Source organism: Grammomys surdaster, unplaced genomic scaffold (genome assembly GCF_004785775.1).
Source record: "Grammomys surdaster isolate TR1022 unplaced genomic scaffold, NIH_TR_1.0 261, whole genome shotgun sequence".
Taxonomy (NCBI): domain Eukaryota; kingdom Metazoa; phylum Chordata; class Mammalia; order Rodentia; family Muridae; genus Grammomys; species Grammomys surdaster.
The window spans coordinates 3,268,418-3,286,489 of record NW_021604702.1 but is presented as its reverse complement, the minus strand read 5'-3'; the positions used below and the strand labels follow the sequence as shown (position 1 = coordinate 3,286,489).

The window sequence follows — 18,072 nt, the reverse complement described above, 5'->3', positions numbered from 1 at the left end:
TATACTGTCCTTGAGTAAGGAGCACTCTAACTCCTTGAGTGATTGAGTAAGAAGCACTCTAACTTGGCAGCCATGTCAGCTTCTAAGTGATGCTGATATGATTTGGGAAGATCTGCTAGGAAATATTGGACTAAGGGAGGAAACTGTTGCTGGCTTCCAGAGAGGACAAAGCAGAGGGGTGGCTAGTTATGGGCCCATAGGGTGAATGGCAGGTCAGAACACAGGACAGAAAATAACAGCAAAGAAATCGCCTTGGCAGACTGTACCAGCTTTGCATTAATAAGTAAAGATGGAGAGCAGCCATTGTAACTGTCTGTACTCCTGTCTTCAGTTGTAATCCTCTTGGGAAAGGTGGTGTCTAAACCTATGCTAGTCTCAGTGGTTTAGCTCTATAACATACACACAACAAGTTCAGTGGTGCTATTTCTATATTATGTTAAATAATAGTATGAGGGGAAATATTTCTTCATTTGAGCCACATGGTACTATTTACTTGTTTGCCATTTAAAACAGAATGCATTGAAATGTATGTAATGTATTCTGACCAAATTTATCCCCCTCTACCCTTTCTTTTTTTTATTGGATATTTTATTTACATTTCAGATGTAATCCCCTTTCCCCATTTCCCCCCTACCCAGAATCCCCCTATCCCATCCCCCCTCCTCCTGCTTCTATGAGGATGTGCCCCTACCCACCTGCCCACTGCCACCTCACCACCCACGAATTCCCCCACACTGGGCCATCCAGCCTTCACGGGACCAAGAATCTCCTCTCCCACCTATGCCAGACAAGGCCATCCTCCCCTCCATATACAGCTGGAGCCGTGGGTCCCTTCTTATGTGCTCCCAGGCTGGTGATTTAGACCCAGGGAGCTCTGGTTGGTTAGTATTGTTGCTCTTCCCATGGGGCCGCAAACCCTTTAAGTTCCTTCAGTTCCTCCATTGGGAACCGCGTGATCAGTTCAATGGTTAGCTGTGAGCATCCGCCTCTGTATATTTCAGGTTCTGGCAGACCTCCTGGCATCCACATCAGTGTCTGCACATGGGATGGATACCCAGGTGGAATGGCCTCCAAACGACCCCTCCTCCAGTTTCTGTCCCAGGATTTGTCTCCATATTTGCTCCCATGAGTATTTTGTTCTTTGTTCTAAGAAGGACCAAAGCACCCACACTTTGGTCTTCTTTGTTCATGAGCTTCATCTGGTCTGTGAGTCGCATCTTGGATATTTCGAGCTTTTGGGCTAATATTCAATTATCAGTGAGTGCCTACCATATGTGTTCTTTGTGATTGGGTTACCTCACTCTGGATGATAGTTTCTAGTTCCATCCATTTGCCTAAGAATTTCTCAAATTCATTGTTTTTAATAGCTAAGTAATAATCCATTGTGTAAATGTATCACATTTTTCTGTATCCATTCCTCTGTTGAAGAACATCTGGGTTCTTTCAAGCTTCTGGATATTATAAATAAGGCTGCTATGAACACAGTGGAGCATATGTCCTTGTTATATGTTGGAGCATCTTCTGGGTATATGCCCAGGAGTGGTATAGCTGGGTCCTCAGGTAATGCTATGTCCAGTTTTCTGAGGAACCACCAGACTGATTTCCAGAGTGCTTGTACCAGCTTGCAATCCCACCAACAATGGAGGAGTGTTCCTCTTTCTTCACATCCTCGCCAGCATCTGCTATCACCTGAATTTTTGATCTTAGCCATTCTGACTGGTGGAATCTCAGGGTTGTTTTGATTTGCATTTCTCTGATGACTAAGGATATTGAACATTTCTTTAGGTGCTTCTTGACCATTCTAGTTTCCTCAGTTGAGAATTCTTTGTTTAGCTCTGTACCCCATTTTTTAATAGGATTATTCGGTTGTCTGGAGTCTACTTTCTTGAGTTCTTCGTATATATTGGATATTAGACCTCTATCGGATGTAGGATTGGTAAAGATCTTTTCCCAATTTGCTGGTGTCCGTTTTGTCCTGTTGACAGTGTCCTTTGCCTTACAGAAGCTTTGCAATTTTATGAGGTCCTATTTGTCAATTCTTGATCTTAGAGGATAAGCCATTAGTGTTCTGTTCAGGAACTTTTCCCCTGTGCCCATGTATTCGAGTTTCTTCCCCTCTTGTCTTCCATTAGTTTCAGTGTATCTGGTTTTATGTGGAGGTCCTTTATCCATTTAGAATCGAGCTTTGTACAAGGGGATAAGAATGGATCGATTTGCATTCTTCTACATGCTGACCAACAGTTGAATCAGCATCATTTGTTGAAAACGCTGTCCTTTTTCCACTGAAATGTTTTAGCTCCTTTGAAAAAAGATCAAGTGACCATAGGTGTGTGGGTTCATTTCTGGGTCTTCAATTCTATTCCATTGATCTTCCTGCCCCTCTCTCTCTGTACCAGTACCATGCTGTTTCTATCACTATTGCTCTGTAGTACAGCTTGAGATCAGGGACTGTGATACCCCAGAAGTTCTTTTATTCTTGAGAATAGTTTTCACTATCCTGGGTTTTTTGTTATTCCAAATGAATTTGCAAATTGTTCTTTCTATCTCTATGAAGAATTGAGTTGGAATTTTGATGGGGGTTGCATTGAATCTGTAGATTGCTTTAGAGAAGATAGCCATTTTTACTATATTAATCCTGCCAATCCATGAGCATGGGAGATCTTTCCATCTTCTGAGATCTTCTTTGATTTCTTTCTTCAAAGACTTGAAGTTCTTGTCATACAGATCTTTCACTTGCTTGGTTAGATTCACACCAAGGTATTTTTATATTATTTGTGACTATTGTGAAGGGTGTCATTTCCCTAATTTTTTTCTCAGCTTGTTTATCCTTCAAGTAGAGGAAGGCAACTGATTTGTTTGAGTTGATTTTATATCCAGCCACTTTGCTGAAGTTGTTGATCAGGTTTAAGAGTTCTCTGGTGGAAGTTTTAGGATCACTTTGTAGGAGGAGCTAAGGTGGGAGGAGTAAGGAGAGGAAGAGGAGGTGTAAGGAGGAGAGGAGGAGACAGAAGAGGAGGAGCTAAGTGAAGGGGGAGAGAGAGAGAGAGAGAGAGAGAGAGAGAGGGAGAGAGAGAGAGAGAGAGAGAGAGAGAGAGAGAGACATAGAGACAGAGAGATCTCTCCCACTGGCATCTCATGGGTGCATGGGTGGCAGGGCTGGTGTTTCTGGCTGGCCGTTTCTAGTTGCAGTGCACACGTGGCCTCTGGCCACAGAACATGGCGGCTGAGCTAGGCTGAGCCACTGCAGCTTAGATAGTCAGCTTGACCAGTGACCAATTTTAAATAATTACAAAAACATCACTTAAGTATACTATCATATTATCTGCAAATAGTGAAATTTTGACTTCTTCCTTTCCTATTTGTATACCTCTGACTTCCTTTTGTTGTCTAATTGCTCTGGCTAGGACTTACAGTACTACATTAAAAAGGTAGGGAGAGAGTGGGCAGCCTTGTCTAGTCCCTGATTTTAGTGGGATTGCTTCAAGTTTCTTTCCATTTAGTTTGATGTTGGCTACTGGTTTGCCGTATATTGCTTTTACTATGTTAGGTATGGGCCTTGAATTCCTGATATTTCCAAGACTTTTACCATGAAGGGATGTTGAATTTTATCAAATGCTTTTTCAGCATCTAATAAGATGATCATGTGTTTTTTTTTCCTTTGAGTTTGTTTATATAGTGGATTACATTGATAGATTTCTGTATATTGAACCATCCCTGCATTCCTGGGATAAAACCTACTTGATAATGATGGATGATGTTTTGATGTGTTTTTGGATTCGGTTTGCAAGAATTTTATTGAGTATTCTTGCATCGCTATTCATAAGGGAGATTGGTCTGAAGTTTTCTTTGTTTTGTCTTTGTGTGGTTTAGGTATGAGTGTAATTGTGGCTTCATAGAACGAATTGGGTAGTGTTCCTTCTGTTTCTATTCTGTGGAATAGTTTGCAGAGAATTGGTATTAGGTCTTCTTGGAAGGTCTGATAGAATTCTGCACTAAAACAGTCTGGTCCTGGACTTTTTTGGTGAGGAGACTGTTAATGACTGCAGCTATTTCTTTAGGGGTTATGGGACTGTTTAGATGGTTTATCTGCTCCTGATTTAACTTTGGTACCTGATAGCTGTCTAGAAAATTGTCCATTTCATCGAGATTTTCCAGTTTTGTTGAGTATAGGCTTTTATTGTAGGATCTAATGATTTTATTTAATTTCCTCAGTTTCTGTTGTTATGTCACCCTTTTCAGTTCTGATTTTATTAATTTGGATACTGTCTCTCTGTGCCCTCTGGTTAGTCTGCCTAAGAGTTTATCTATCTTGCTGATTTTCTCAAAGAACTACCTCCTGGTTTTATTGATATTTTGTATAGTTCTTTTTGTTTCTACTTGGTTGATTTCAGCCCCGAGTTTGATTATTTCCTGCTGTCTACTCCTCTTGGGTGTATTTGCTTCTGTTTGTTCTAGAGCTTTCAGGTGTGCTGTCAAGTCGTTAGCGTGTGCTCTCTCCAGTTTCTTTTTGTATGCACTTAGAGCTATAAGTTTTCCTCTTAGCACTGCTTTCATGGAGTCCCACAAGTTTTGGTATGATGTGTCCTCATTTTCATTAAATTCTAAAAAGTCTTTAATTATTATTTCTTCCTTGACCAAATCATCATTGAGAAGAATGTTGTTCAGTTTCCACATGTATGTGGGCTTTCTATTGTTTTTGTTATTATTGAAGACCAGTCTTAGTCTGTAGTGATCTGATAGGATGCATGTGGATCTGTAGCTCTCGAGTGGGCATGGGTCCTCTTGGGCTGAGTTGTGGGTTCTGCAAGTCTGTCACAGCTCAGAGAGGCAGAAGCACGGGAATTTGACTGAGTCCACTCCACAAGGCACCGAGAGGATGCTGGGCTATCAGAAGCCACCAAGCTCCACTCCAGGTGTGGGAAGATCTCAGTCTGAAGTCCCACAGGGGTGGAGGTTCTGGGTTGGGGGTCTCTGGGCCGAGGCAGCTGACTGGAGACCAGGTGGTCTCAGCCCTTGGGCTCCCAGGCACTGCTGGGAGACTGCAGAGGGACTGAGATGGGGGACATACGGGCTGGACCAACCTGCAAGCAAAAGGGGCAAGGGAGAAAAGCTGTAGTGGTGACCCATGGGGTGGAGGAGACTCTTGGTCAAGGCAACTTGCTTGGCTGGGTCACAGCTGGCTTGGCTAGCTTGCTTGAGTTGGCAGGGCTCCATGGCTGGAACGCAATGAGGTCCTTGGTGGGAGATTAGGCAAAAGCTCATTAGTTGAAGGCCCCCTCTATGGTTCTCCATGGTGGGCCCCAAGTACAAGAGGAAGTACATGGTTTTAAAAGGTTTATTGTCATGGTGGAAAGTGGATGAAGGTATACCCCATGTCCTCAGGGCAGGCCTAAGGTTAAATATCTTTTGCAAGGAGGAGAGTCTGGAAAGGAATGCTTAACTGGCTATGCTCTCTGGCCTTTAGGTATCTTATTAATATGCAGATCTCTTGAGGCTCTGAGGCCTGTAGTCATGCCCTCTACCTGTGCTTGCTGTGTTACGTGACCTAAGGCCACAAACTTTTCTTTGGGAGGGATTGTGGATAAGTGAAAGGAACCAGGGCCCAGGAGCAAGGCCATACACCTACCGTCCTATTAGGGTATTATCTGGGGTTCGAGGCCTGTGCTCAACCAGGTAATCAGCTGCCTCTCACAGCCCACCACCCCACATATGTAATGGATTATTTCAATCTTTTTGTATCTGTTGAGGCCTGTTTTGTGACAAATTATGTGGTCTATTTTGGAGAAGGTGCCATGAGGTATGAGAAAAAAGTATATTCTTTTGTTTTAGGATGAAATGTTCTGTAGATATCTGTTAAATCCATTTGGTTCATAACTTCTGTTAATTTCACTGTGTCTCTGTTTAGTTTCTGTTCCCATGATCTTTCCATTGCTGAGAGTGGGGTGTTGAAATCCCCCACTATTATTGTGTAAGGTGTAATGCATGTTTTGAGCTTTAGTAAAGTTTCTTTTATGTATGTGGGTGCCCTTGCATTTGAAGCATAGGTGTTCAGAATTGAGAGTTCATCTTGGTATATTTTTCCTTTGATAAGTATGAAGTGTCCTTCCTTATCTTTTTTGATTACTTTTGGTTGAAAGTTGATTTTATTTGAGATTAGAATGGCTATTCCAGCTTATTTCTTAGGACCATTGGCTTGGAAAATTGTTTTCCATCCTTTTACTCTGAGGTACTCTCTGTCTTTGTCACTGAGGTGTGTTTCCTGTATGCAGCAAAATTCTGGGTCCTGTTTATGTATCCAGTCTGATAGTCTACATCTTTTTATTGGGGATTTGAGTCCATTGATGTTAAGAGATATTAAGAAAAAATGATTGTTGCTTCCTGTTATTTTTGTTATTAGAGGTAGAATTATGTTTGTGTAGCCATCTTCTTTTGGGGTTGTTGGAAGATTACTTTCTTGCTTTTTCTAGGCTGTAGTTTCCCTCTTTGTGTTGAAGTTTTCCATCAATTATCCTTTGAAGTGCTGGATTTGTGGGAAGATATTGTGTAAATTTGGTTTTGTCATGGAATATCTTGGTTTCTTTACCTATAGTGATTGAGAGTTTTGCTGGGTATAGTAGACTGGGCTGGCATTTGTGTACTCTTATGGTCTGTATGATATCAGTCCAGGATCTTCTGGCTTTTATAGTCTCTGGTGAGAAGTCTGGTTTAATTCTTATAGGTCTGCCTTTCTATGTACTTTACCTTTTTCCCTTACTGCTTTTAGTATTTTTTCTTTGTTTTGTGCATTTGATGTTTTGATTATTATGTGACAGGAGGAATTTCTTTTCTGTTTTAGTCTATTTGGAGTTCTGTAGGCTTCTTGTATGTTCATGGGCATCTCTTTCTTTAGGTTAGGGAAGTTTTCCTCTATAATTTTGTTGAAGATATTTACTGGCCCTTTAAGTTGGGAATCTTCACTCTCATCTATACCTATTATCCTTAGGTTTGGTCTTCTCATTGTGTCTTGGATTTCCTGGATGTTTTGGATTAGGAGGTTTTTGCTTTTTGTATTTCTTTGACAGTTTTGTCAATGTTTTCCATGGTATCTTCTGCACCTGACATTCTCTTTTCTATCTCTTGTATTCTGTTGGTGATGCTTGCATCTATGACTCCTGATCTCTTGCCTAGGTTTTCTATCTCCAAGGTAGTCTCCCTTTGAGATTTTTTTATTGTTTCTAGTTCCATTTTTAGATTCTGGATGGTTTTGTTTAATTCCTTCACCTGTTTGGTTGTATTTTCTTGCAACTCTTTAAGGATTTTTGTGTTTCCTCTTTAAGGGCTTCTACCTGTTTACCTGTGTTCTCCTGTACTTCTTTAAGTGAGTTATTTATGTCCTCCTTAAAGTCCTCTATCATCATCATGAGAAGTGATTTTAATTCTGAATCCTGCTTTTCCAGTGTGCTGGGGTGTCCAGGACTTGCTATGGTGGGAGAACTGGGTTCTGATGATGCCAGGTAACTTTGGTTTTTGTTGCTTATGTTCTTGCGCTTGCCTTTCACCATCTGGTTAACTCTAGTGCTACCTGCGCTCACTGTCTCTGACTGGAGTCTGTCTTTCCAGTTATCTTGCTTGTGTCAGAACTCCTCAGAGTCCAGATGTCTCTGTGATCCTGTGATCCTGTGATCCTGAGCTCCTGGGTGGAAGAACTCCTGGGACTCAGGCTGCCTCTGGGATCCTGAAATCCTGCTGCTCTGAGTGCAGTGGTTCCTTTGCTTCTCTGAATGCAGTGGTTTCTCTAGGATGACTCAGGATACGGTGTCTTTATAGGAGCAGATCAGCTAGGTTTTTGCTGCTCTGAGTGGAATGGCTCCTCTACGATGGCTCAGGATATGGTGTCTTCATGGGAGCAGGCCAGCTAGGTGTCTGCCCCAGCCAAAAGGACCAAGCAAGGGACCCTCTACCCTTTCTTATGCTCCCATTGTGACCCCTCCTTCCCAACAAGCTCTCCTCTTACTTTATGTGTGTTTGTATGTGTGTCTGTATCTATACATATGAATTTCTGTGCTGTGTGTGTTTATATGTGTGCATGCTTGTGTGTGTCTCTATGTGTGTCCATGTGTGTGTTTGTGTGTGTGTGTGTGTTTAGTTAGGGTTGGTTGTATATGGGTTAGAGAGTTGTTTACCAGAGCATAGGCAACATACTAGTGGCCACATCACTTATGAAAATGATCAGCTGCCAATAGTTTCTCAACTAAGAGTAAAGACTCAAGAGACCCCCTCAGCCCATCATGGGATATTATGGGCCCAGTCTTGTTGCAGCTAACCACAGCAGCAGTGTTTTGCACACATGCAGTGCAAAGATCATGCCATGACCAGAAGATGGTGTTTCTCTGCACCTTGCCCCCAGCCCCTACTCTTCAGCTCTTCCATTTTTAACTGCCGTCTCTCACATGTTCCATGAGCCTTGGAGGATACGATATAGATGTCCAACTTAGGGCGAAGTACTCAGTAGTACTTGGAACAGTTATAAGTGTCCACTAACCATAGCCCATTGTGACAACAGGCTTCTCTGACCAAGGCTGAGAGCAGCACTGACCTATGGTTGTAAACGTGAGTGTTCAGAAGGCAGTCTGATAATATGTCCATTTAGAAAAGCAGCAGTAATTTCTGAGTTTGAGGCCACCCTGGTCTACAGAGTGAGTTCCAGGACAGCCAGGGCTACACAGAAAAACCCTGTCTCAGAAAAAAAAAAAAGAAAGGAAGGAAGGAAGGAAGGAAGGAAGGAAGAAAGAAAGAAAGAAAGAAAGAAAGAAAGAAAGAAAGAAAGAACGGAAGAAAGAAAGAAAGAAAGGCAGCAATAGTAGGTGTTCTTCTAGGTGTGTGTGTGTGTGTGTGCTGAAGCTGGAAGAGGGCGGAGTTTGGCTTGGGGGAGGGCAGAACACATGCAATGAGAAGGTAGATGAGAAGAATACTAATGGTGGAAATGTGGAGAGAGGGAGAGGGAGGTGAGGACCAAGACCTGGATTTGTTCTCTGACTTCCACATGTGCAGTTGAGTGCACGTGTGTGGACACAGATTCACACATGTGCATAGTTTGAACAAACTACTCTGAATGGATGGATAACCCTGTTCCTGAAACTGTGGTTTGTTTATTAAGGGAATATCGTAAAGCTAGATGTGAGAAACCTTTCTAAGTTGTTGACCAGGGAGACCTTAGAAGCCCCTGAAACAATACAGGCTATGGCTATTGCTCTTGGTAACACGCCAGACCTAGATAAGAAGACCCTACTGCTGAAGGTGACATACACTCTGGCTTCAGGTCATAGAAAAATTAAGTCGAAGTTGAGCTAGGAGTTTCCACCCTTCTGGCTAGCTTTTATGATGATGGAAGGGACTGTGCAGGCTGCTGGGGAAGGGAAGTCAGTCACCAGTTGTCTTATCCGGTTGTGAACTCTTTAAGGTCCAATACTGACCTGCTGAGCAAAATGTCCACAGGTGCAAAAGTGGCATGACTGCTTTTTGATTAGGTCTGAGGTTCATTTAACAGGACAGAATTACCTAGTGCTACAAACCTAGTCAAAAGCCCATGGATGAAGAGGCCATAAGAGACCCTGACTGGGGAACCTACTACTTGTTGTTTGTTTGCTATTTGCTCTTCAGATGAAGTCCCACTATGTAGCCTGGGCTGATCTCTAATTCAAGATCACCCTGCCTCAGCCTCCTGAGTGTTGGGATTTCCAGAGTTGCCACCTTACCTTGTTTCTGGTACCACTTAAAGTAGATAGAATGGATGGTGTTTCCCTTGCTTTGTTGCCAAATAAACATTTCTAGGCTCATGTAGAGGAAAGAAGGCAGAGTGGGAGCTGTGGTTTCTAAGTCCTGGTGATGTGGAATGGAAACAGAGTAGTAGAGAATATGTGTCACACTTTACCAGTTTGTCCTTGAACAACTTTTTTTTTTTTTTTTTTTACCTTCTCTGAAATTCAGAATTCTCCTCAGTAAAATTACCTGCCTTGGAGGAGTTTTTCAGTGAGATAGTTTTAAAGTCTGCCCTAGCCACATATGTGTTGAATAAATGTACCATCTCAAGGATATGTAGGAAAAAAGACAGCTGAGGAAAATGAGAACTTAGCATATGGAGCACATACTGAAGTTGGGATCTGATTTCAATTAATGAGTAGAATATTGGTATTTTGAGCTTGTGGGTTGCTTGGCAACCCAAACTAACTCAATAGCACCAGCTACCGTACTAGTTATTGTCTTTAATCAAAGCAGTAATTAAGTGTTCTTAAGAAGCTCAAGGTTGTAGGCAAAGGATTCACCTTAGACTCATCAGAGTATTCATGCTCACGAATCTCAGAGGTCAGACTCTTTCCTGCATCTATGTACTTAGGGCACCCAGAAGGTGTTTTGACATCCCATGTTAGGGGCAAATATCTTAGTATATTCAACTAACATTCATTGGATGCAAAGGGTCAGGCATACAATAAATAACATCTGTCTCTGGCCCTGCTGCCCCTTACAATTTTAGAGCCTGCAGAAAGACTAGGTCAATGTTTACTAATACACCTAATGCTTTCACAAGGGCTGTCTGTGTCTCCAGATGTAGACTGTTATGAACCAAGCAGTCCATTCAGAGCTGTATTTAGTTTCCTGGCAAATCTGTTCCCCAGCTTCCATACTATCTGACTCAGAGATTTGCTTTCTAGCCCTAATGAAGCTGGGCACACAGGAACTTAAGCTTCCATGCTGCAGGGTGTAACCAACTACTCCTTTACCTGAAGCCAGGGACTTTGCCAGGCTGTGCCCAGTTCCCCCAGGGACTTTGCCAGGCTATCCTAGCTCCCCCATGCTTGGCATGCTGCTTTAGATTCCGCCTCCTCCCTCAGACAGTGAGGTAATAAATGTATCGGTAAGCAGATAAGCACAACTCCAGGCTAATCCTCCTCAGTGCCACCAGGGTCATGCCTCCCGCCCTTCAGTATCGTTTTATCATCTTATTCCTTTATAATTCACAGTCTTACAGATTTAAGAGAAAAACCGAATAAACCAGAAAAACTGGATGACCGTCAGTTTGCTAGATTTTGTCTTCTCCGTTTGTCGCTCAGTGGGCAAGATCAGTTCCTGCTTGGGGAAGGGATCCATTGTGGTGCTTTGGCATTTCATCGGTTATTTGCACACAGAAATGATGAGGCCTGAGGGTCTGTGAAGCAGGCAGCTGGTGGATGAATCATGTTCCGTCATCAGAGCGATGGTGGCACATGGCAGAGGCCTTTTTCTGCCCATCACCTGCTCCCGTCAATTCCCCCTCTTCTAATAAAGTACATCTGTTGTGGTGACTGGATAAAAACACACCAAGCCGGGCATGCAGTAATTCAATCAGGGCAAGTCAGCATTCTGCAGCGGTACCATGCCCAGGGTGGCTGCTTAGTGCAACAGAAGGGGTGGGCGGGAGGCACAGCTTCTCTGAGGACCCTCAGGATCACAGTTCTAGAATGTAGAGGCCCCGGCATGCCCTCCAAAGCAAGCATTTTAAGAAGCCGGTTCCCACATGCCCTTTCTGAATCACCATGGACATTTTACATGGCCTTTCTCTTATTAGCACCGTCTTAACGTTTCATTGAGGATTATAAATTTTTAAGGAAGTTCAACCGAAAGTTCAGAGACCTACTAGCAGGTCTTTTCATGTTGGTTTTCGAGGCTGTGCTGAGTATTCTGAGGAATTGATTGACTAAAATGCCCCAGTTTTAAAAGTAAAACCGCAGGGGAGTGACATTTGCAGGCTGCTATTTGCAGTTCCTGCTCCTCCTTGGATTTCTGAGAACCGCTTTTTGCTGTGACAGTCCAGCAGTATAGAATTTTGCGTGTTATTTTTCCAGGAGAAACTGAGCTTCCTCAGAATACTGGTCTGCTTGAATCCTGTGTGTCACAGATTGTCCATAATCAGGGATCTGCAAGATGCTTTTAAAACAAGTAAAAATAATACTATAACTCTAAGTTGTGTATCTAAGCCATTGTCCCTTCCCTCCTGTCCCCTTTCCTCTTTCTCCTCTTCTTTCTCCTTTCTGATTCTCCTGTGGGGTCGTCATGACTTGAGAAAAGGTTCATGAATGAAGGGTGCCGACAGCAGCAGCACCTTCGTGTCTAGTTCTGTCAGTGATGGCCAGTTCCCTGCAAGACATGTTCACTTCTGCGTGTTTTTATATTTTCCTTATGAGACATGGGCTATGCTACACAGTACCTTAATGGGTGTCCTGGGCAGCGGTAAACACAGCATCTACATTCTAGGTCCTTGCACGGTAGTCGGTGTTCCTTATGACTCAGGCTAAGGAGAGCGTCACAGTGGCACTGTTAGTGCTGAGGACAAATGTGGTAAGTGATACATTGATCCAGGACCTTGTCATCATGCCCAGTTCTCTTCAGACACAGGGCCCATGTTAGCATCTTCACCACATGGTTGGAAAAGCAGAGAATACATGAACAGAAGAACAGAGTCAATATGGATGTATTATTAACTTGAACCACAAATACAGAAAATCATGCTGTACTATAAAAGTTTTCTTAAAGTCTCTGAATCTAATTAAAAGTTTTTACAGGCTATTATGTATTCTTAAAGATCTCCCTCCTGGTCTTAACACATGACCTATGTTTACTGATTTATTTGGGGTCCTTATAGTGTCATGTTTAAGCCATCTTTCATGGATGGCCATTTGCTTGGACCCAGCATGTGGGCAGAGCCACTTATATCCTGGTCTGCTTGGATGGCTGTGTAGCTTGGACACATTCATTCCTGGCTCCTCTGAGCCTCAAATATGTTTAAAGCATAACTACTATAGCATCAGACTGTATCTGTTAAGGGGGGTGGATTTTGGAAGGTCCATGGATTCATTGTAATTACATAGAGAGCTTGTTCAAAATACACATCCCTGGGATTCACCTTGATTTAATATGTGTGTCAAGTGATTCTGACTTATGCTGTGCCACTGCTCTAGACTAGCTGACCCAAGGATTTAGTTATCCTGTGATAAAACACTGACTAAAACCAACTTGAGGAGGAAAGGGTTTATTGCCCCTTACAGATTAGAGTCCATCATTGAGGGATGCCAGATCAAGGAGCTCAAAGCAGGAACCTAGAGGCAAGAGCTGGAGCAGAGGCCATGGACGAATGTCTCTACTGACTTGCTCTGGGTGATTTCCTGAGTTTGCTCTCTCATATACCTCAGGACTGCCTGCCTAGGGCTGGCACCGCCCACAGTGGGTGGGGTCCTTTCACATCAATCATTAACCAAGAAAATGCCCTACCAACTTGCCTTGAACGGTCTGATGGAGGCGTGTCCTCAGTTGAGGTTCCTTCTCAGGTGACTCTAGCTAGTCAAGTTGATAGAAACTAACCTGCACACGCCGAAAAATCAATAGCTACCCAAATTCTAGTAAATATGCTTTTATTAAACATTTAATTAGTATTTGTGCTTAAAACAATTTCCTAACAATGGGAAGACAATTTGCATAATTGATGCTGCAGATTCATTAACTAAAGTACCATTCCATTCTTTTTGCTTAATTAGATCCTCTGTCCCTTTTTTTCTTTCACACAGGAAATAGCAAGATCTTTGTGGATTTGGTCTGAATCAGAAGCCCAGATAAGCTTAAAGAAACTGGGACCAAACCATTAGCTTTTCAGATCCATGCCCACTGAACCCCTCCATGCCGGTTCCCGTGTCTCCTGGCCTGGAGAGCGTTAGCACCTTTCTGTGATGGGAAAGCGAAGGACTCTGTCACTGGCCTTAGGGTCATCTCAAGCAAACTGACAGGGAAGCAGACAGTGCAGCCATGGAGAAGAATTCAAGCTTATGGAAAAGCCTGGTGACTGAACACCCAATCTGCACCACCTGGAAGCAAGAGGCCGAAGGGGCCATTTACCACCTCGCCAGTATCTTGTTTGTAGTAGGTTTTATGGGTGGCAGTGGATTCTTTGGGCTCCTTTATGTCTTCAGCTTGCTGGGGCTGGGTTTCCTCTGTTCTGCGGTCTGGGCGTGGGTGGACGTCTGTGCTGCTGACATATTTTCCTGGAATTTTGTGCTGTTTGTCATCTGCTTCACGCAGTTCGTTCATATCGCGTATCAAGTTCACAGCATAACCTTCGCCCGAGAGTTCCACATGTTGTACAGCTCCCTCTTCAAGCCCCTCGGGATCCCTTTGCCCGTCTTCAGAACAATTGCTCTGAGCTCTGAAGTGGTTACTTTGGAAAAGGAGCACTGTTACGCCATGCAGGGGAAAACCTCCATTGATAGACTCTCCGTGCTTGTCTCAGGAAGGTTCGTGCGTGTCTTACCTCTATAATGGTTCTGTGTTTCCTTGTTCTGTATTCTATGGTGGTGCAGCACAGTCCTGGGTGGCATTTAGCACCCTGCGACTTGAGAAAATCTTTGAGACATGACATAGGTGGGGGGTGTTTAGAGGACATGCTCTTGCTTACTTCAATCAGGAAATAATCTCAAGTCTTACTCTTTCATCTTATAAATACAATTCACAAGTCTTAAAGGCAAAGCAAAAAGTTAGTTCTGCCGGGCAGTGGTGGCGCATGCCTTTAATCCCAGCACTAGGGAAGCAGAGACAAGTGGATTTCTGAGTTTGAGGCTAGCCTGGTCTACAAAATGAGTTCCAAGACAGCCAGGACTACACAGAGAAGCCCTGTCTCGAAAAACAAAAACAAACAAACAAACAAAACAAAAAAACAAAAACAAAAGAAAGAATTTAGTTCTAAGGTTGCAGTAGTTGTAGCTAACCACTGAAAGTCAAGGATGGCAAATTTCTTCATCAGCACACTAAGTATTTTAGGTGGACTCTTCTGACATTCTTCTCCATAACGGGGAATCTTTTATTTTATATTATCAAATTTATTCAGTAACATTTGCCCTAACATTTGCCACCTTGTGAGAGTGAGAGAAAGACTTCAGATATATATGTGTATAGAATCTAAACTTAAGTTTGAGGGGGAAAACAATACTGTGTTTTTCATATAATTGAAAATATGAATGGCTGGAGAGATGGCTCTGCAATCAAGAGCACTGGCTCTTGTTCCAGAGGACCAGGGTTCAATTCCCAGCACCTGTATGGCAGCTCATAACTGCCTGTAACTCCAGTTTCATGGTATCTAACACATTTGCACAAACATACATGCAGGCAAAACACCAATGAAATAAAATTATGTAACAAAAAGAAGAAGAAGATCTCCACTATGCTCTTAAACTTCCTCCTGTGTAATCAAAAAAAAAAAAATCTGACTGAATGCGCTCCAGTCCTGTGCCGAGGCACAGTACACATGTAGAATGGACTCATCTCATGCATGTACAACTTGATGAGCTGTTGGTGAATGTCACTTACTGTTCCAGACTCCTAGGTGATGAATATCATATACAAATCTTATAGGGTATTATGGTAGTATATGTATTTAATATTTCATTCTTCAAAATTCAACAAGGAAGAAGTCACCAAAGGCTGGAAGTATACCTCACCCCACCCCCAAAACAATATCCCCCAAATGTGTACACACTTTCTTCTCACCTCGTAATAGATGTTCTCGTGTCTTACTAGGATCAGAGTGACAGTCGATGGCGAATTTCTGCATTATATTTCCCCCTTTCAGTTCCTGGATTCTCCTGAGTGGGATTCTCTAAGACCCACAGAGGAAGGCATCTTTCAGGTAAGGATCAATTATGCCCCATGGTTCAGGCCCCAACCTTCTACATAGATGAATATTTGCTTAAATCAAGCAAGTGTACAAATAGAAGAACATACAATACACACAGCTTTAATTTATTTTCAATTTTGGATACAATTTGCTTCATGTGTGATTCCTAACCATGAGTCCTGCTGACTTACGTCAGTCACAGGTGCAGCCACAGAGAGAATGAGCATCCAGTAGACGGGAAGGGGTTGTGATGAGCCCTCTCTAGGTTTCCCATGTTGAACCTCACATATGGGAATTAATACGTAAAGACTTGACTTTAAACACTGCCGATGTGATAGTTTAGAAAATACCAAGAGAAAAAAAACATCGTGCTTTCAAAATGAATGGTTTTTGAAAGTGGCAGATGCCAGTGGACGTCAGCTATTCTAAAGTTGTTGTCATCTCTACGCTGCCATGTGCTGGTAGCACTAAAAGACAGTCATTTAAGTCAGTTCCATTTATCATGCTATACTGTTTCCTATAAACCAACACATACACGTGCATGTACTTTCAGATGTATGTATATACACAAGCTTGGTATTTGTGCATTCCATATTGTACTAGAGAAACCATGTTGGGGTTAGAAGTCCACAATCTTCATAGCTGTATATTCCTCTCATGTTAGCGAGCTTTTCTCTCTCGTTTTCATATCAGGGAGGTCTACAAAATGCAAAACACGATCAAGAGGAGCATGTGTGTACAGCGTCATGATTAGATAGAAGAAATAAATTACATAGCATATTTTAATATATACTATCTTAAGTTTTTAACAAAGTTTTGTGTATTGGTTAAGATGGTTTTTAACCTAAAAGGACGGTAAGAAATCCATTTAAAATTTGGGGCGGAAAAATGTGATTGAAAGAACTGGAGAGATGTCTCAGTGGTTAAAAGCCCTGCCTGTTCTGGCAGAGGCCATGGGTTCAGTTCCCAGCACCCACATGGCCACTCACAACCATCTATAACTCCAGTTCCCTGGGATCTGATGCCTTCTTCTGGTCTCTGTGGGCACTGCATGCATGTGGTGTACATACTTACATGGAGACTCAAACACATAAAAATAAACCTTTAATAACCGTGTTTTAATCTGTTGTTTTCTAGCTTTGTTTTACATGTGTCTCTATGTTTTCCAGGTAACCCTCACAGCAGACACTGATTGTCAGTATGTGTCATGGAGGAGAAAGAAATTGTATCTGCTCTTTGCTCAGCATCGGTACATCTCCCGCCTGTTTTCGGTTTTAATTGGCAGTGACATTGCAGATAAACTCTATGCCTTGAATGACAGGGTATATATAGGGAAGAAACATCACTATGATATTCGGTTACCCAACTACTATCAGATGTCAAGTCCGGACTTGTCCAGATCACCGCTAACAGAACAGTTTCGGAATTCCAGACAACATTGTAACAAATGACATCAAAACCTGAAGTTGTGTGATTGCTGCAAAAAAGACTCCATCATTCCCCAGACAGTTCCGAATCAAGATGCCATCGCCAGCTGTTTATTAATTTCTTTTAACTTCTGCATTGCAAATAAAATTTACAAGTTTTCTTGTATTCCTTGCTGTTGTAATGGGAGATGAATAAGGATGGGCAGTTTGCCCTTCTTCTGCATCAGAACTGAGAGAATGTGATTTCGTATTCTCTGATATTTCCTCCAACATGCTGTCTGGTACTGTTGGCGCAGGAGAAGCAGTTAGCAAATGCCAGTGTGAGAGCAGGTTGCTATGGTCCACAGACCCATTTCTAGAATCTGCTTTTTGGCAACAATCTCTGATGAATGTAAGTTACATTGTTGTTGTGGGAAGCAGTTATTTCTTTTATATGTGAATTTCTTTGACATGACTGAAAAGAATAAATGTAAAAAATACTAACATGCCAATTTGAACTTTCTTGCTACAAACAAGTCCTGACCTTACATTTTACAGTTACTGTTAAAAGCAGCAACTCATAGAAAGCAAAATTACTGAGTAAATAGCATACCCATAAACAGATAGTTCAAATGCACATGGCCTTTTGAGTTGCGTGTTCAGCTACAGAGGCGAGGCTTTGACAGAAGTGGGATGGCTTCACAGTGAGTTCTCAGTCCCATAAAAAGAGCTTAGGAAAGAAATACTTATGTGCAGATCTGGTCTTGGGAAAACTGGTTTTCTGGAACTCATATGCAATGGACCTCTGTAGAACCATTTGACAAATGGACCTAATGCCCTGTTTGTGGCTCTGGGTTATAAACTGGGCCCTGATGATGGATAGATATATCCAGTGATAGACATGATTCATCCCTCATGGAGCTTACATCCTGGAGGCAAGAGAGAAGATAAACTAGAAAAGCTTATGGATACAAGGTGATGGGGTCAAAGAGAAGA

The 18,072-nt window shown here is 42.4% G+C and overlaps 1 protein-coding gene across 2 annotated transcripts in view; it reads left to right on the top strand.

Moving 5' to 3' along the window:
• Popdc3 (popeye domain containing 3) overlaps positions 1–17,580 on the top strand; it is a 33,231-nt gene extending 15,651 nt beyond the window's left edge. Inside the window, exons 2-5 of one of the 2 annotated variants that reach the window (XM_028775817.1) lie at positions 13,575–13,923; positions 14,083–14,294; positions 15,574–15,682; positions 16,840–17,263. In XM_028775817.1, the coding sequence (XP_028631650.1) occupies positions 13,810–13,923; positions 14,083–14,294; positions 15,574–15,682; positions 16,840–17,121 (717 nt within the window). In that variant the 5' untranslated portion in view covers positions 13,575–13,809 and the 3' untranslated portion in view covers positions 17,122–17,263. Of the gene's footprint in view, positions 1–13,574; positions 14,295–15,573; positions 15,683–16,839 lie in introns of both variants that reach the window. The other variant, XM_028775816.1, reaches the window with a different exon arrangement.
• The last annotated feature ends 492 nt before the right edge of the window (positions 17,581–18,072 follow it).